The 18,279-nt window shown below is 56.3% G+C and overlaps 7 protein-coding genes across 7 annotated transcripts; 4 read left to right on the top strand and 3 right to left on the bottom strand.

The window, feature by feature from the left end:
* Positions 1-1,209: 1,209 nt before the first annotated feature.
* Positions 1,210-2,026, top strand: CONPUDRAFT_153718 (uncharacterized protein; the record flags this gene model as incomplete). Its single annotated transcript, XM_007770390.1, has 4 exons — positions 1,210-1,381; positions 1,474-1,676; positions 1,742-1,827; positions 1,885-2,026. The coding sequence occupies 4 exons, from the start codon at positions 1,210-1,212 to the stop codon at positions 2,024-2,026; spliced, it is 603 nt and encodes a 200-aa protein (XP_007768580.1).
* A 671-nt stretch (positions 2,027-2,697) lies between these two features.
* Positions 2,698-7,149, bottom strand: CONPUDRAFT_82208 (ARM repeat-containing protein). The gene is made up of 16 exons (XM_007770391.1): positions 7,017-7,149; positions 6,859-6,923; positions 6,449-6,778; positions 6,000-6,350; positions 5,741-5,929; positions 5,541-5,686; positions 5,292-5,415; positions 5,064-5,223; positions 4,824-4,992; positions 4,606-4,766; positions 4,287-4,530; positions 4,100-4,231; positions 3,854-4,047; positions 3,435-3,795; positions 3,079-3,375; positions 2,698-2,994 (listed from the first exon to the last, which is right to left on the bottom strand). Exons 1-16 carry the CDS (start codon positions 7,104-7,106, stop codon positions 2,873-2,875), a joined length of 3,135 nt encoding a protein of 1,044 aa, XP_007768581.1. The 5' UTR covers positions 7,107-7,149; the 3' UTR covers positions 2,698-2,872.
* A 255-nt stretch (positions 7,150-7,404) lies between these two features.
* CONPUDRAFT_104389 (uncharacterized protein) lies at positions 7,405-8,832 on the bottom strand. The gene is made up of 4 exons (XM_007770392.1): positions 8,612-8,832; positions 8,013-8,559; positions 7,705-7,939; positions 7,405-7,631 (listed from the first exon to the last, which is right to left on the bottom strand). The coding sequence occupies exons 1-4, from the start codon at positions 8,777-8,779 to the stop codon at positions 7,547-7,549; spliced, it is 1,035 nt and encodes a 344-aa protein (XP_007768582.1). The 5' UTR covers positions 8,780-8,832; the 3' UTR covers positions 7,405-7,546.
* A 148-nt stretch (positions 8,833-8,980) lies between these two features.
* CONPUDRAFT_165386 (uncharacterized protein) lies at positions 8,981-10,300 on the top strand (the record flags this gene model as incomplete). Its single annotated transcript, XM_007770393.1, has 3 exons — positions 8,981-8,996; positions 9,048-9,279; positions 9,368-10,300. 3 exons carry the CDS (start codon positions 8,981-8,983, stop codon positions 10,164-10,166), a joined length of 1,047 nt encoding a protein of 348 aa, XP_007768583.1. The 3' UTR covers positions 10,167-10,300.
* A 251-nt stretch (positions 10,301-10,551) lies between these two features.
* On the bottom strand, positions 10,552-11,334 carry CONPUDRAFT_137237 (uncharacterized protein). Its single transcript, XM_007770394.1, has 4 exons — positions 11,239-11,334; positions 11,075-11,166; positions 10,926-11,007; positions 10,552-10,810 (listed from the first exon to the last, which is right to left on the bottom strand). The coding sequence occupies exons 1-4, from the start codon at positions 11,291-11,293 to the stop codon at positions 10,785-10,787; spliced, it is 255 nt and encodes an 84-aa protein (XP_007768584.1). The 5' UTR covers positions 11,294-11,334; the 3' UTR covers positions 10,552-10,784.
* Positions 11,335-12,265: 931 nt separating this feature from the next.
* On the top strand, positions 12,266-13,636 carry CONPUDRAFT_124153 (uncharacterized protein). The gene is made up of 5 exons (XM_007770395.1): positions 12,266-12,396; positions 12,532-12,613; positions 12,861-12,946; positions 13,032-13,102; positions 13,216-13,636. The coding sequence occupies exons 1-5, from the start codon at positions 12,379-12,381 to the stop codon at positions 13,361-13,363; spliced, it is 405 nt and encodes a 134-aa protein (XP_007768585.1). The 5' UTR covers positions 12,266-12,378; the 3' UTR covers positions 13,364-13,636.
* Positions 13,637-16,502: 2,866 nt separating this feature from the next.
* CONPUDRAFT_153725 (uncharacterized protein) lies at positions 16,503-17,886 on the top strand (the record flags this gene model as incomplete). The annotated part of the gene is made up of 2 exons (XM_007770396.1): positions 16,503-16,581; positions 16,658-17,886. 2 exons carry the CDS (start codon positions 16,503-16,505, stop codon positions 17,884-17,886), a joined length of 1,308 nt encoding a protein of 435 aa, XP_007768586.1.
* Positions 17,887-18,279: the final 393 nt, after the last annotated feature.

Here is an 18,279-nt window from a genome sequence, read left to right on the forward strand (position 1 = left end):
TACTGGCGATAAAAATGGGCTAGGTATGTGTTCCCCTCGGGTATACGAAGGTTTAGGGCTCCTTTGAGAGGAAAAGGCTTCCATCCGCGGATGTGCCTACTTACAGACAGGTACGGAAGACACGGAAATGATGTTCTGGCTCCTCAAGAACGTGCTTGACACGCCCACTGGGTGGTGCGTTGACTCCAATCTCGACCCCTCTCGCCCCAGAGTCAGGCACGTTCCCCTCGAGAAGCGAAATGGCTTTCTCGGGCTCTTATTGGTGGCCTTCTCGAACTCGAGTGCCCAAACAACGAAGAAGTTTTATCGACCGCCGGGACACATGTCTGGAAATGCTATTCTTATCGCAGCCGCTCTCACCCCATAATGATATCTTCGCACTCGCTCAAACCTCCATCCGTACATTCTCTTGTCATGCATGATTTCATTCGTGCTCGGGTCCCATATTCACGTCAAATAGGCTGTGTATCCTGCTACATTCCGTCGAGGAAATCTCTCATCGTGCCTAGGGCCATCAGACGGGTAATGGTTTCGCCAGCTCGCGCCAATTCATTGTTCTGAGGCTGACCTCCGCTGACCTCCGAGTTCGTGCGTTTATGTTAGCGCTCCAATGTGACGCTCACATTCCGGACGTACAGGATCATTGGGCTCACTCAGGATAGGCGTGCGACGTGATTTTGCCATATGTCATCTGTCGTCGAACGAAGTTTGACGCAACACGGACCTGACACTGTGGTGTCGAATCCCGACCGGGAAGCGATTTGTAGTGCAAGTATATGGAGGCCCCTGACGCGGCTCCACAGCAAGGTCCTTTGGTTCTTGTCATACTATTGCGTAACACGTCTCTCATATCACCTCTTGGAGAATTGACTTCAAGCCATCAGATGACTCTCAGATCAGGATCTTTCGGGGGGCCTGGACAGGGATTGCACAGACTTTGCGTGCATGCGGCACCGGAGTGTTCATCGTTTTTGTTCTATTTTCCACGACTTGGACTCACACCATCAGGACTTACACCGGGCACATGTATGTGGCTCATCCGCGAGCCTCCGACGGCTCATGTCCCTATGCATGGGCGTCCTTGGTGGGCTCGTAAACGTATAAAAGCTGGCCTGGTTTTCGAACAACAATCCTCATCGGCTCCAGTCGACCTCCAGCACTCCCAGCTTTTCAAAGAGCCCTTCCCAAGAAACCCACTCCTCGTTCATCATGCGTTTCTTCAGCACCGTCTCTATTGTCTGCACCGCGGCGCTCGCTGCTTTCTCCGTCGCAGTCCCTGTGGCTGAGGAGTCCAAGGTTGTTGCTCGGCAGTCGACCACGTCGATCGCGGCTATCTTCAGCACCGCGTTCACCGAGATCGCGCCGCTCGCCCAGTCTCTACGTCAGTACCTTGACCAGTGTCCTATGATGCATCGCTGACGCGTCGATCTTTTCATTTCACGTCATCCCCCCTGTCAATCGTTTTACGTGCAGTCTACCTTAACTCCGACAACGCGACGCAGGCAACCATCACGCCCATCATCTCGCAGATCTCCGCGCCGCTCAACAACGCGCTGACCTCGGTCAACGGCCTCAAGAGCCAGGGTGTCTCCCAGAACGAGCTTCTCCTCTCCGAGGATGGCTCCGAGATCCTCTCTGTCGGCGCTCTCGCCGCGCTCATCGCTGCCGACCTGATCGTACGCGTTTCCCCCGATTCCCACCTTTTGCACAGCAAGCTTACAACGTATTTCCGTTTTATTAGCTGCTCTTCAAGGCTATCGGTGTTGTGCTCGCCATCGTCGGTGCCGACCTGCTCGCCATCCTGATCCCGCTCCTGTACGCCGTCGGGTAAGTGCTAGGCCTCATATCCCACTCGCCAATGCCGTTCCTGACGCGCTGCTACAGAATCCTCGTCTACAAGATCCTCTTCGTCGTCCTCGGCCTCGTCGCCGGCCTGCTCTTCGCCCTCACGCCCCTCCTCGGCAGCATCGTTGGTGTCCTCGACACCCTCGGGTTGACCGTCCTCCTCCTCCTCCTGGCCCTCTAAGCGCCGCCTCCCGGCAGCGCCTAGCGAACACGTCCGCGCTAGCTGGTTGCAAGCCTCGTCAAGGTGCCAGCGCGAATGAGCTCGTGGATTAGTTTTGGAGAAGAATGCGGGTTTAACGATTAGTTTCATGTTCGTCACGTTTCATCGTTCATTTTGGTGTCTGGGAAACTTCTTCGTGTAGAAAATGTGTGTTTCTTCTAGGGTACTAGCCAACGCGTGTTCTTCATAGAACACACAGGAAAAGTTTTTTTTGGGCCTTGTACACGATTTGGGTATCAACTTGTGTAGCAAATGTGTGTAACAATATACAATGTTTGTCTGTGTTTTTATCGAGGGGCTTGTGAACCAAACCCGCGGCGTCGTTCAAGACAAATCTCTAAACCTTCGTCGCCTCGCTCCCAAGCTCGCGCGTTGACAAATTACAACTTGAGAAACTCGGCATCGGTGTGAACCAATCTCATTCGCTGGCCAATACCGCTGAGACTTTATTTGGGCCACCGCCCGTTCTAGGCAGGCACGTGTTGAGGTTTGCGAGGGAGACTACTGACACATGCGCAACTTGCAGATCGTCAGGTGGAGGCTGCAAAATATTGACCCAAGCCTCCCTCCGATCAGAAGAAACGCGGTTAACTTTCCACGACCCATTGACTGTTCTCTCAAACGGTGCATATCGCGAACTTGTATAAAGTAAAAACGTATAACAGAATATAGAAACAATAACAGAGCAAACATGATTCTCGGGTGATGCATTACAGAATGGTATTGGAAACAAGAAGAGCAGGCGTTACGATGAAAAGAACACTGAGCGTCCGCAACAAGTATTCACGGCAGACTCGGCCGTACAATTCAAGCGGTTACCTCGGCAGGCAGATCGGCCTGGCGCATCACCTCCATAAGCGCCGCCTGCTGCTCCACGTCGAGCAGGGACATCGAGGCACCGTGCAGGACGCCGTTCTGCGACTGGAACGCTACACAAGAGAAAGCCCGTCAGTTTTCACACCACGACACTCGCGACACAAGAACAGGAGAGCAAAGAAGGACAAGACACGCACTGGCGAGAGCCTGCTTGAACGACGTGTACGGATTGACCTGGTCCAGCGGGCTAAAGAACCCGAGCTCCTCCTCGATATCGCTCTCGACGCTCTCCGAATCCGACACGTCCTCGCCTTTCTCGAGCTTCTCCGACTTTTCGCGTAGACGAGCGCCCTCGTTGGCGAGCATCTCGAGGTACGCCGAGTCCTCGTCCCACACGTCCTCGTCTTCGGCACCCTCGAGATTCAGAATGTTGGCGTCGTCATCGTCGTCATCGGACTCGTATTCCGAAAGCGACGTCTCCAGCTCCTTGCGCTCTACAAGACATCATTCAGCCGTGACCGGTGACCTTCCTTGCCCACGGAAATACGCTTACTGGACACAGCCTTGGGAAGGCTCCTAAAGATCTTCAGCGCTCCGCCGACAATCGCCGGCCAGCCGTCCCTGAGGTTCTCAGGTACCTGCGAGCTCTCGACTTCCATAAGCGCGCAGAGCGCGAGAACGCTCAACTTCTTGTCGTGCACGCGCGGCAGGCCATTGTCGGAGTTTATGGCCTTGAACCAGGCATCGAAGAACGTGCGCGAAAGGCCGGGCCGGCGCGCTTCGATGTAGTGCAGCGCCGCAGGGGCATTGTACAGGACCGCGTTGATGAGCGTCTCGAGGTTAGCGAGCCGGAAGGCGCGTGTCTCTTCGCGCTCAAAGTGGTCGAGTGCGGTCGAGACGATGTCCGACAGGAGCTGCGAGAGTCCCAGATTAAACACAGCGTTATGACGTCGATATAACGGGTCAACTCACGTCGTCCATGTGACCACGAAGGTTAAGCAGGAGCGACTCGGCGAGCTTGCATCCATTGACACGATCATTCTCACCGAGCGCATCGCTCTTGAGCGACGTGCAGTAGATGTCGACCGCCTTCTGGCGGTAGTCGGCGCGCGCCTTGAACATGTCGCCGCCGTATGAGACGAAGTTATCCAGCGACGGAAGCATCTCTGCAAACACGCCATCAAAATCATCCCGTGCACTCAAAAGTAGCGAACTCACCATCGAGGAAGTCAACAGCTTCACCCTTGAAGAGCGAGTACGTCAACTCAAAGATAGGCCACATGTTCTGGGTAATGCTATGCAGCCTGAAAGTGAGACTATCCACGAGCTCATACATATTGTCGAAGAGGTCTGACCGCACCAGCGCATCAACATCCACGTCCCAAACCAAAAGATAGAAACATACAAAGAAGCTTCTTCTCAAGCGTGAACCGGATGATCGGAATGACCACCTCCTGGATCTGCGCAAGCAGCTCAGGGGAGGACTCGGCCGCCGTCACGACCGTGCAGATCGTCTTGGCGACACCCATCGCAGCGTACACCTTGTCGTCCTCCGCATCGCTCTCGAGGTTGTCCACGTCGATGTTCTCGGGGAGATCGTCGGTGCCCTGGGCGATAGTCTCGCGCGCCAGACGCATGTACGATTCGCACTGTTAGAGCACAGCAAGTGAGCGTTAGCCAGCTCAGTTAAGGCAAGGCAAGGCGAAGAGGAAGAGAAAACGCACAAGGCGTGCGGTGAGCTGCGTCGCAACGGGCAGCAACTCAGTCTGGAAATGGTCGACCATCGTCTCCATCGAGTGGTTCAGGATATCGAGATCCGTCTCGTCCGAGAGCTTGAGCAGATCCTGAATAACCTTCGCAACCTCGGGAGCGACAGCCGTCCGCACTGCAGAGACAAACCATCAGCACTGAACATGGAAAAAAGAGAAACCCAGTCCCATACCGCTCTCATTAACAACAATCAGCTCAGTCAGAGCCAGCGCCGCCTGAACGCGCACCGGCATCTCCGGGTCGTTCAACGCCCCAGCGACACCACGCGAGAACTTGAGCAGATTCTCCTCGTTCGACCACGTAATACCGTTCTTCACCACCGTGCCCACAACCTCGCATGCCTACACCAACACAACACGTTCACGTCGTCAGCAACCCCAAGCGGAAGGACAAAGAGGGGACAATGACGTACGATCGAGCGGAGGTACGGCTCCTGCGCCTGAAACTCCTGCAGAACATGGTTGAGCATGAACTGCTCCATATTATCCTTCACCTCCGGATGGCGCATGATAAACGGCCCAAGAACCGCAATCATGTTCAGCGCACCAAAGCGCTGCGGCGGAGCCGCGTTCCTATTATGCACCCAAGCCCAGGTCAGCTCTTCGCCACGCAGCGCATGCTTTCTCCGAGAGGAACTTACGAGCCAAGCACGGAGTTGACGAAGGAGAGGATCGGCAGGAACGTCGTCTTGGTCCGATTTGACGCGAGCGAGAGCAGGAAGGACGTCGCGCCCGACACGGGGCTCGAGAAGTCCTCGTACTCGTCTTTGTACGACGTGCGTATGACCACACACCGGAATCACATCGCAAAGAGCAGGCAGGGAGCATGGTGAGAATGATATGAGCACACCGGATATGGCAATATGGGGAAGGAGGAAGGTAGAACCTACCGACGGTCGTGCGGACATAATCAACGGGGTCGCTCTCCCACATGTTCTGCTTGTTCGTATCGAAAGTGAGATGGGGGAAGACAAACTTCTCAACGAGGTCCTGCGCGTGCGGCTTGAGCAGCACCCACGTGCTCTTGGGCTTGATACTGCATTATCTTATCAGCATCAAACATAAAGGCGAGAAAAAAGAGCCGACGCACCACTCGGTGAAGTACGAGAAGATCTGGTACTGGCACTTGCGGGAGAGCCACGCCTGGCCGCTGACGAACAGCTCGACCTGGCGGAGATACACGCTCAAAATCTCAGGCGCGAACGAGCGCGCAAAGTGGTCCGCGAAGTTGCCATACTCCTTCTGGCGCGGGGACGGCAGCTGCGACGGGTTTCCGTATCTACAAAATCGCGCAGACAGAGGTGAGACGAGAAAAAGGGAAAGGTTGACTGAGCGACGGGAGCACGTACCGGTGGAACAGCCGACCCAGCGTGCCATACGCCCACTTTTTCGCCTTCCACCACTCGCACTTCTCCCGGTCCTCCTCGTCGGCGGGCACCGCGTCCGCTGGGATCTGGAGGTTGATCACCTGGAAGAAGAGGCGGCCCCAGGGGACGAGCGACTCGGCGCTCTGCTGGTGTGGGGACAGGTTCACGATGAGCGACGTCTTGTATGTCTTGAGGATCGTGTGCAGCATGAACGGGATCTCGTTCGACGACGCCGCCGTCGGCGGCTGCGTGAGCAGCTGCGTCGCGATCCCCACGAGCGTCGGCAGAATCGTGGCCACGATCCCGGGCATGATGTCGTTCTTCTGGCGGAACCTGTGAACCAAGCGCGACCGCGTCGGAGCAGCGCCCGCATCAGCACATTCCATAAGACCAACACTGTGCATACGGGTACACGACGAAAAGAAACCCACCGGAACGCCCTAATAACCTCCAAACACGCCACACAGCCCGCGCTGACCTCCTGCACGTCCCCGCTCGCGAGCAGCGCCTTGACCTCATCAAGCAGCGCCGGCCACTGCGCCGGGAACTCGGCCGAGACAAGGTCCTTGAGCGCGCTCGCGAGCTGCGCGCGCACGCGCGACGACGGCGCGCCCGCGAGGAGGCGCAGCACCGCGCGCTTGCACGCCTCGCGGTCCGACGGCGGGATGGGCACCTGCTCGGGGCGCGCGCGCGCCGCGTCGATTGTCCACGAGGTGTGGATCCGGTTCTTGAGGTACACGGCGCACGCCTGGCGCACGGTCCTGTTGAGCGGCACGCGCGGGTGGGTGGGGATTTAGTAAGGTCATGAAATGAAGAAGGCCGATAGAGGGGGAAAACGCACAGGTCGACCTCGTTGCTCGCGATGATCTGGAGGCAGGCGGTGATCATGCCCTCCTCGCGGCCGAGCTGTACACGGTGTGCAGGGGCGGTACGTCAGCATCACCAACATCAACAAGTGGGGGCAGATAACGCGTCCGATAACGGCGCCGCGGTGCTGACCTTGCGGATCTGAAGCTCGCTCGCCTTCTGGACGTTCGGGTCGCCGCTGAACGTCGACGCGAAGAGGTTCGATAGCGATTGGAGATCCATCTCGTTTCTCTCTTGCGTATGCGTTTGCTTTTAGTTAAATTGTTGGGTGGGTGAGAGTGCAAAGCGGTGCAAGATGGGTGCTTGCTTTTTGATATCTATGGGAGAGCGATGAGAGCAGGCGACGACGAAGAAAATAAAGGAGGAGGGGAAGGTGGTGGTGGTGGCGGTCGTGAAGGTCGTGGAGGAGAACAAAAGGAGAGCCGAAGAGCTGATCTAAATTTTAGATCGCGCGTCTACAAATGGATGCGCGCCTCAACCTTCCCATCCACGGGGCTCGCTTAGATCATACACGCCTTTCATCAGTGGAGGCTGTATTACGCGTACTATGAATGCGAGTATGTACAATGTATGTAAGGATGTGGCTTGTGGAACCACAGAGAGAGGAAATCCTTGCTGAGAACGTCCAGGTATCGTATTACGGAACGTTCCTCATCGAATCGCTATGATGTGTCCAGGAGATACCTCCACGTTCCAAACAGAACATTCAGCACAAAACCAAGCATAATTCCAGTCGACATCACCTGCCTACACCAAACGTACCCAATCAACCAACGAGCCGAACACGACAAGAACAACGTAGAGCCACATCGCCACTCACCCAAACACGACACTCTCCGGCTCCTCGTGCACGCTCCCGTCTTCCCAGAACACAGGCGGCTTCGCGGTCCCGGTAAAGAGCAGCTGCGAAAAAGGGTAAAAGAACCCATGCAAAATACCATATATCACCGTCGTCTGCGCGGACGCCGTGCCCGACATGGGCGGCGGGGTGTCGCCGAGCCCGTTGTCGAGCGAGTCGATCCACTGTTCCTCGAGTGCCCGCGCGTGTTCGTCGACTGGCGAGCCGCAGACGCCACGATAAGAACCGTCAGCGGACGAGGCACGTCACAGGGACAAACGGAAACGCACGCTCTTCATCGGGCTCGTACTCGCCCTCGGCGTCGCCCATCGTGCCAAACGGGCTCGATGCGTGAAACTGCCGCCGCATGCCCGCGATATCCTCCCGCGAGAAGCCCGCGTCGACGAGCTGGTCGAACCCGCGGAGCGGCTGCAGCTGCGGCTGCTGCGTCTCCGTCTCTTCTTCTCCTTCTGCCCCATCCGCTTCCCTGCCCTCCGCGCCCCCTCCTCTTGGTGCGTCCATCTTCCCAGCCTTCTTCACCACCTTCGCCTCCTTCTCGATCTTGGGCCCCACCGAACAATGCAGCCACGCGTTCGACGGCGCAGGCACGCTAGTGCGGTCGGCCGCAGCCGGCGTATTGGATGAGGGCTTATCGGTGGACTCTCTACCACCGCCGCCACCACGAGGAGGCACAGGCGATCCAGGGCGCGTCGCGCGCATCTGGCGCTCCTCGAGGGAGCGCAGCCACGCGTAGAGGATCGTGCCGTCCGTAAGGAGCCGGCCGGCGTGGATGAGCCGCAAGCGGCGGTCTGCGAGCTCAGGGCGGGCTTCCACGATCTGCAATTCCACGTAAGCTCAGCGAGAAGGGAGAGAGACGTAGGAGGCATACGTGGGTCTTGACATCGCGCACAGTATGGGCAGGCGCGAGGTGGATGACGAGGTCAGGCAGGCCCTCGGTGAACCGCACGGTGAGGTCGCAGCCCCCGTCTCGTTCCGCCCACGTTTCATCGCCCTCCTGTGCGCGCAGCTTTCCCTTTGCCTTTTCGCTCAGCGCCATGTTTCTCTGTGGGGGATGACGAGTAGATTGTTGACGGTCCGGGGAAGGACCTGTCAACGTCGCGGAGGCAAGATCCCGTGGGAAAGCTGTCATGGCCTACACGCAGATAGCTTAGTCATCCCCTCCAGTCCTCTCGATCTTGCCTCTCGACCACCACCACCACTCACTCATCCCCACTCACCACCCACTCATCTGCCCACCATGCCCCGCGCCGAAGGTAACCCCCTCCTTCGCCCTCCATGCAATTCCCACTAACGATCACACACAGCCGGAACAGCCAAATACCTCGCAAACAAGATGAAGTCCAAGGGGCTCCAGCGCCTCCGCTGGTACTGCCAGGTCTGCCAGAAACAGTGCCGCGACGAGAACGGCTTCAAGTGCCACGCCCAGTCCGAGTCCCATCTCCGCCAGATGCTCGTCGTCGGCGAGCACGCGGGCAAGCACATCGCCGACTTCTCGATGCAGTTCCAGCACGACTTTGTGCATCTCCTTAGTAGACGGTGCGTCTCCCCCTTCTCTTCTCATCTCATGTACACGCATACATGCATGCATTCTGATTGCTGCGCTCTATGGCATGGCATGAAACAGATTCGGCACAAACCGCGTCTTCGCCAACCGCGTCTACCAAGAATTCATCCAAGACAAGGCCCACCTGCACATGAACGCCACCCGCTGGGTCACGCTCACCGAGTTCTGCAAGCACCTCGGGCGCACCGGCGTCGCCCGCGTCGACGAGACCGATAAAGGCTGGTTCATCGCCTGGATCGACTCCTCCCCCAAGGCCCTCGCGCGCCAGGAGGCAAGCATCAAGAAGGAGCGCGCGACTATGGGCGACGAGGCGCGCGAGCGCATGCTCATTGCCGAGCAGATCGAGCGCGCGAAGCGAGAGGAGGGGGAGGAGGGGGCCGCAGAGGGGGGTGGAGCTGGCGCGTCGGGCGGGGGCAGCGGCAGCGGGGAGGAAGGGAGGAAGGAAGTGGGGCTGAAGCGGGAAGAAGGCGCAGAAAAAGTCGTACTATCGCTCAGCGCCAAACCCGCCGCCTCCAAGTCCGCATCACCACCCGCCGACGCCTCTTTATCAGCCCAAACAAGCCCTCCACCAGCAAGCGCACCCTCGCTAGGCGGCGGCTTCAAGCTCGGCGGCGCACTCAAGCCAGCCGCAGGCACCGCGCTCAAGCCCGGCGCGAACCCGCTCAAGCGTCAGAACATATTCAAGACCGCCGGATCGTCCAAGCCCAAGGCACCCACAGAATCCTCCTCTGGCGTCGAGGAGAAGTCGTCTGCGGGCGTCAAGCGCGCGGCACCGATGACGGCGGCGGAGCGCCTCATCATCGAGGAGCAGGAACGCAAGCGGCGGCGGATGGAGCGCGACAGTGGGATCGCTGTATGATATGTTACACTATTAATTAGTGCTCGCGTCGTTTGAGATATTACCTCGTATAATTATGTAGCTGTATTTGTGGATTCCGGCCTGCTAGCTTTCTGGCTGTACGTCAGTCGTGACGTGATGAGAGCAAACTAATCTAAGAGCCGAGCGCTGTGTGTGTACGATCACACTGCGAGTGCCTGAGGCTGTAGGTGCCTGTCCTCGACGGGTCAAGATGGATCCAACGTCATAAGCTACGCAACGGAGGTACCGTATGCACATGCCTGTGCAGAGCCCGGCACCACATTTCACCATGCTTCAAACCATCAAACACGCATGAGAGGTTCAGGCCATGCTCATTGGACCCAAACACACACAAAGTAACAAAGACCACAATGAAAATTCGCCTCAAGCAAGCACAAATGTGTATCACAAGACAAAATAAAATAAAGTACAAAGGCAATGTAATTCACGCTAACATACTTGACTCCGGCAACACACCAGTCTACACTCTGCACAACAACAACACAATAGTCAGGTTTATGTACTTATACCACAGACACGCGCGCGTGTAACATATATGCAGTGTAGATAGAGTTCGAGTTCAGGGGGCGAGTGAAGGAAGCAGGGTGGCTGGCGCGTTTAGCAGCACATCTCGCAGGGGCAGCCTATATACAGGCGGCATACAGTCAGCATCACCAATACCACATATAATTACAGGGCAGAGGGCAGGGGGGCAGAGGGGACGGGGAAAGAGGAGAGCAATAGAGGAGGGGGACGCACAGATGATGTCGGCGCAGCACTCGCAGCAGTCCTTGCAGCACTCGAAGCAGAGGAAGCACTCGAGCGCGCCGAGGAAGCAGTCCTACACAGACAGAGAGCGACGCGCGCATGAGCGGTCAACGCCATGAAGGAAGGCGAGGCGAACGCACCTTGCCAGCACCGCCGCCGCGGATGCGGCTTGCCTTCTGGTCGTGGTGGTGTTGCTGCTGGGCGTTGTTAACGGGGGCGGGGCTCGTCACGCCTAGATGAAGGGGGAGAAGCGTCCCATCAATACTCTTGTAGCAACGCGACCAGAATGAAAAAGGGCACTCACTCATCGAGGCGGCAGCCTGGGGCTGGGCAGTAGTCATATTGTTGGCGGGCTGCATAGTTTCAAGCTCGAGTGGAGGAGGTATGCGACAACTGAGCTAGCGGTGGGTGTAAAGTTCAAAGAGGGAACCAAGACGAATCGGAGGTTTATATGCGCGCGCGCAGACTGCGGTGTGTGCACACGTGGGGAAGGGGGGAAGAGGGAAATGGGAATGCCAGTGCCACCAGTGCTGCGCCACAGCAGCCATCAGCATCATCGTTCTATAATTAGTCTGGCGTCGCCCGTCATCCTTACCGCATCCGGACGGCACCCGCTCCCGATGAGGCAAATCGGCGGGTCTCCTTGTGTGCCCGGCGCCCCAATAAGCATGCATGCGTGCCTGACCTACAAGCAGCCCAGCTCAACCCTCGGTGGAGGGTGCACGCACGGAAGGAGCGAGGAGGGCGTCATCGTTTTGGAGGCCGTTGGAGCGGCAGCCTGAGAGGGAAGACACGACGGGCCTCCTTAGAGACCGCTATTATTGCCATTGCGAGCCGACAAACCTTGTCCTGCGTCGCGTCGGCAGGATCAAACCACGGAATGTTGATCAGGAGCGCCGAGCGCGAAGGTGTGTCGATGCCACGAAGATGTGCTTCGAATGCTTGAAGTTTTCGCTTTGCCGAGCTCTACCCCGTCCAGCTGTGGGAAGAACAAGTGTTGCATCCTGTTGGATCAAGATGCATCAGAGATTCAACACCTGTCTGAAACACTTGGCGGGCGATAAACAAGTCACTAGCTATACAAGTAAGAGCTTGACATGAGGCACATGTAGTTGTCTGACGATCCTTCCGTGCTCTCAGGGAAGGGTGTTCGTGCCGAGTGGCAGGCAGTTAGCTTTTGGTTTGGGGCGAGTGAACACGAATGACGCATCGGGGCCGTAAAAGCGCCGGCGTACATCCCTATGACTATTCTTGTGACTGCGAGGGTTATCGCTCTGTTCCTCGGCCTCATCCTCCCGCATCACTCCAGCCTTCTCGACCCTTTCATCCTGCGCGAGCGCAGTGGGACCGAACATTGGACGTACCAAATTATACAACGACCCACTCTCGCTGATCTCCACGAGAGAGCAGAAAGATCGCAAAACGACACCAAAACTCAGCACAGATGCAAAACCACCCCTCAGTACGTCCCGCAGCATCTCACAGCCTTGCACCGATTCAGCGCATCTGAATCCACCGACTGCGCACCACGCTCTCCTCCTCATCTTCGTGTGCCCTATCTGCCCAACGCCTCGATCCACGGCACCGCATTGCATAGCACGCAGCCCTCGCCCCCTTCCTCTCCAAGTACCCGCAGTCCTCCGGCCCGCTCTTCCAGGCCTACAACGACATCGTCCTCGGTAAGCTCGCCGTGCTGATCTCCGGCTGTGTTTCCCCCTGCTGATCACCATCCTCCGCCTCTTATGCTCATGATCCATCTGGCTATCTATACCGCCTCCGTCATCCCTTTCGTCACTGCCCTCGATCTCAATCCCGGTGACTCACCGTAACACCGACCTCGTCTACGTGCCTGCACGCTGCGTCCCGCTCCTGCCCATCTATCCCACCTTCCTTACTCACCACTTCATTTCGTTACGTTACTTATAGCCCAGAAATGGACCGAAATAGCGCTCCTGGACGTCCCATCCTGCCAGCGCGGCGCCATCCGCGGGACGCGTCCCTTGGCCCCCACCGTACGTACGAACTACGCTCTCGCCGTCACCCGACCTCTGGCTGACCGCGTGATGCATCGACCGACCACGCTTCACGCTTAATTAGGACCCCGACGCACCGCGCGCGACGTGCGTCGTTCTCCCCGTTTCGCTGAGCGAGGAGATCTCGACACGGTGGTGCGTTCTCTCTTCTCGAATCCCCTCCATCCGGCGAATCCCCCTCCCTTTCTCTTTCTCTTCCGGCTGATCACGAAGACACTTGCCCGCTGCTGCTGCTGCTGCTGCGCTAGGCTCCGCAACGCGTTCGCGGATCTCGCCGCGCAGCAGGCTGCATCTGGCACGCAATCGGGCGACGAGCTCTACCTCGCGATCGCGGCGGACGACGCGTCGACTGTGTTTTATAAGCTCAGTCGGGGGATCGTCAAGCCCCCGGTTTGAGCCTTGGGTTCCCTCGGGTCGGTGTTGGATGGAATGAGGCGGACTCATGGTTGTGGAGCTTCTCGACGGTGTCATTGCATGCCTCTACCTCGAGCCTTTGGGTTGACCCTGGGAACGTGGTTGGGTCGGTGGTTTGCTGTGCAGTGGGGTCGGGTGACGTGGGCTACCATGACTGGCGAAGAGTAGGTATGCCGGCCTACATATGGAGGGCAATTACGTCCTTTGCAGGATACGTCGGTGATCTCAATTGGACGAGCAGCGGTTTAATATGCGTCTATCCGACCTGTGTCTTCTGGTGGACGATCGTGTGCTCAGCACCGTGCCTCGTTAGCTTATGATCCGTGAGTCTTCAGCGCTTCAGCTCCACCCATCTGTAGCGACACATGTCCCTGTTGCAAGTATCGAAGCCGGTGAGGGCTACGAGGAGTACTCGTACGGATTCAAAGGGGATCAAAGCTCACCACCGAAGTGGGAGAACCGAGTGCCAATCGATTGCGAGGGATAACTACGAAAATGCGAGTATTCAAGTCTTCGAAAGCGAAATATCGAGGTAAACGTGCGATAAACATGCGGTGGTCTAGGCGCAGCCACGATGCTACCCTTACACCACGACGCGGCTGTCTCAGTGGTCCAGACATGACCTTTTAAATAAACGTACGTTCAGCGTCCAGATGAGAGACGCAAATGAGTGAACATTCTTGGTGAAGATATGCTACGCAAGCTAGGACAAGACACGCCGGCGCTGCTCTCCGGCACCCAAGCAGTTGATTGACGTTTAGCGACGGCAAACGCAAGCATGTCATCTCAAACGACCTGTCTTCCTACAGGGCTACAAACACGAAGCTGAGCGGGGGATGACGACGTCGTGTCGGAGCGGTATGCTGTGTCGTAAAAGCAGTAGAACGTCTGCGAGTTCCCCGTCTGCTCTGAGCGACGGACGCCATTGATTAAGTTGAACAAAATGATGACGAATGCGGTAGACATGTTGGCTAGTAGCCGGACGGAAAGACTGTCATTCAGCAGCAGAATGTTTCCAGGTTTTAACCTCCACAGACTGAATACGTCCCGTTCTCGCAGGTTGAGGGCGCTGGATCGTGAAAATGCGACGACAGACTCGGAGGGGCCTCAAACGGGAATCCCCATTGGATCACGTATGATTCTATTCAATAAATGCACCTTTGCGCGAACGTGCCTCGGCGAATCGTTCGATGTCGACGACCTGTGGTATCCGGGCCCTGCGGTAAACACTTTTTGGGCGACAGTAATCGGCGGCATGACGCGGTCGGAGAGGGTCGGAGTCATTCTGTCGACTCAAGCATTCAGTCAGACCCAGGGAGGAACAGGCAAAAAAATCAATGAATGGTGTTTGTACCTGCGTCTCGCGTTACGTTGCCGAAGTCAACATCAACTGCGCGCCCTCCGACGCCGTGCTCTAGGTATGTAACTCCGCCTCGTCATCCGTGTCAGGTTCCATCGCTAGGAGCTTGTCAATACGATCATCCAGTTCGTCAGGGAACTTGTATCCCTCAGATGCCGGTGCCCCAACACTGACCTCCTGCCCGCAATGGACGCATGCTCGCTGCACCAGCTTCCTCCAGCGCCAACGCTCGACGTTATCCTCGAGCCATTTCTCTTGCTGTTCCGTAAAGAATGTATCGCACTCGGAGATATGAACGGTCCTCAGAGGAAGGATCGGCTCGTCGCTCAAATCGATATAGTCGTCTTCAAACGCGTCCTCCCACCAGCTTTCAGGATGAGACTCCAACGCAGCATCTGCTCTCGACTCAACGGCCCGTCGAAAGGCTGTTCCCGTGAACCGGCACCTTGAGCCACGGACCTTGAGCGTTCGCACTTGACCGGACCGCCAATGAACTGATCTTCGTCTATGGGATTCGGTACTTCCTTTCCAAACGCCTCGAGGAATTTGTCGTCAAAACCGGGACAGTCCACAATATAAACCTCTTTCGCGTCACTACGATGTATAGCATTCGCCAAGCTCCAGTGTTCAGTGATGTTTTTGAAGGTGAGGCGGTGGCTCCGCGAGAAGTCGAGAGGTTCCATGAAGGAGCAATTGCTGAAATGCACCCTCACTGCGCCATCGTCCATAACCTTTGCCAAAGCGTTGAAAACTTCGCCTGCGATGTCGTCTACTCTTAATTCGGCGACTAGGATGCGGTGGTTTTCGCCAAAGGCGAGGTCCGGGTGAAAGATGATACCTCTCAATGAAAGCGCGACCAACCACAGTAGCTCTTGAAGAACACGGATGAGATCGCCAAAGAGGAGAGTTTTGGGGCCGATAAGGGCCCAGAACGAGTCGGAAATTTTACCTTCGCGTTGAGACCAGTCGAACCCTCGCTTTCTGGCATCTACAAAACTCTTCGCGTCGAGCTCCAGATACTCCAATCTGGGGCTAATGATATCGTGAAGACCAACAGCGTCCTCTGTAGTGTCGGTGACGGTAGAGCTGAGTGATAGAATGCGAAGGTAAGGAAGGTCTCCCCTTATATGAGCCAACGCCTCCACTATGGATGATCTGAGTTTGATGTCGATTCAGATGGTTCGGCAACGATGGAGGTGAGGACGCAGATGCGACATGACGAGCCCCACTCGCGCTCTCTCGTGGATGTCGGCAGGGTGAGGCTCGTTGTGGTGCCGCCGACGCGTAATACGCACGTCGACCAGTCTATCGCGCGACCAGGCGAAGCATTCAGGAGCAAATGTCGCAGGCGTGAGGGCCTCGTCTACGAAGATAACTACCCTTGTCCAGAAAGCAGGCTCCATGGAAAGGGCACGTCGCCAATTGCTGCAGACCGCAGAGAAGGAGTATGGAAAGAACCCAGGGGATGTTGGGGACTCCTTCTCCCATTTCCAATACCTCGGATTTCTATGGTCTGTGGCAGCCTCCCTTGTGGCCAGCTCATCGGGAGTGAGGAGACCTGTGGACAAGGGTTGACGCCTTTTTCGATGCTTGTCGAAGAGATTCTCGAAAATTTGGAGTAGGATTTCCTGAGGGAGGGCCTTTGACGGCTTGAAAGAGCTCAGCGTTCCGTTTCCTTGCTCTGTTCTTCCAAATGGATCGGAAAGTAAAGTGGCATGTCGAGCCGGTAATGATCAATCTCTTCAGATGTCCGCTCGTAAAATGTCCTCCACCGTCGTCGGGTACCATGCTCCCAAAGGCTTCAAGGATGCGATCGTCAAAGCCCAGGCAGTCTTTGATGGTAATATTCATCGCTTGACAGTATTTCCATAGCATTACGCAGGCCTCTAGAAGTAGTGAAATTTTACGCTCGACAGAGTTCCGACGTGACCAGCACGGAATGCTGAAGCAAGGTGGCAGTGACACACTAGTCGGTCGCCCATCCGCTCCCCTCCCCCGTGAAGTTCTGCACCAAATCTTCGAATATCTGTTTCCTCAATCACGAGAGAAGCGGCGCCCTCGGCGCAGGATCTTATACTCTCCACAACCTGAGGAAGTGGAACGAAGGAAAGCGGCGACGGACCCCGAAGACTCGAGGTGGTGGAAATGGCAAATGGAGCCACCGTCTGCTGCTCTTTTCCCCTTGTCTTGCGCCGCCGCCTTCCACAACTGGCAACGTGCCCTCTCTATGGAGGCTGCCTATTGGACGAGGATCGTGATCTTTGTTGACGAGCCTTTGACTCCTGGAACGTTCTCTCCACTGTTCTTCGCGTGGTCGCGCGACGAGATTATCGACGTACGCATCACACGTCGGCGGTTCTACGACAGAAATCTTTATCCGGACGATGCTCACGAGAAGGATCGTGTGGAGTACATCATGATGCATTTGCGCCCCCATCTCCACCGCTGTCGTACTATTCGCCTCGACGCCAAGTGTAGGTCGTCCGTAGTAGCGGCACTGAACCACCTAAAGGGAGACCCTCCCCGTCTATGTATACTTGCGCTTTGCTCTGAGGTCGCTGACACTGTGGATGATGCTGACGGGCTTCAAGACCTCATCTGCCCTAATTTGACTAATCTGCACATCGACGCGAAAAGTCTTATTGACTTGGTGCAACGCGGGTTTGACTGGTCCCCCGAAGAAGGCAATCGCAGATACAGCTACCTCATTTTATGCCCGTATCAACCTTTGGATCCTCAGCATGGCGTTCTCGCTGTGGACCTCATTCGTTGCCTTGCGAACATTCAGAACATCGACTCAATTTCATTGCGGAGCATTTTCTTCCATCCCGACTTCATTTTACCCCAAGTAACAAATCATGAGTCAGATATCTTTGGCGACACACTAGAAATGGACAACATCCCATTTGATGCCGTTAACGCTCTGTTAAAATTCTCAAACACTGAAAATGCCCATCTGAAGAACTGCTCTTTCTCGAGCCCGGTCCTGTGGCCATCCTCGGGACCGTTCAACGTTACATTTGGCATTGCCATGTTTTTCAACCTGATGATGGTGACAAAGACGGAGAGGGCAAACGTCAGTGGGACTAAAGATCAGAGAACTGGGCGACGCACCATACAGTCCTCGTACATGTATGTTCAATAATGTTTCCACCCTCCGTAGGCGTGCACTACTGCAATCGTGTCGTTCAGAACCTCAAACAGAGACAAAGGATGCGTATTCAGAAGTGGAAATGGATACTTGGCGGTTGGTTGAGGTCACCGTTCAAGGTGTCGACATGTCGTCGCGTTGTGAGCAACAGCCTCGGCCGTAGTGTTGCCGCGGTTCGAGAAATCAGCTCAAACCGACTCCTTGAAAGACCCTTTCTTGCCACAATACCGACTGACCACGTGTTAATCTTCGCGGTTTTTAGCCTCTACACAGCGACGAGGCGTGTTATCCGGACTGATAATAAGTGCAAGTACAAGTTTCATTGACTTGGTTCCAGCCAGTTCGCCAAATGCGGCAACACTACTCGGCCGCGCGTCGCGTAAATTC

This window comes from Coniophora puteana (assembly GCF_000271625.1).
Source record: "Coniophora puteana RWD-64-598 SS2 unplaced genomic scaffold CONPUscaffold_6, whole genome shotgun sequence".
Classification (NCBI taxonomy): Eukaryota; Fungi; Basidiomycota; class Agaricomycetes; order Boletales; family Coniophoraceae; genus Coniophora; species Coniophora puteana.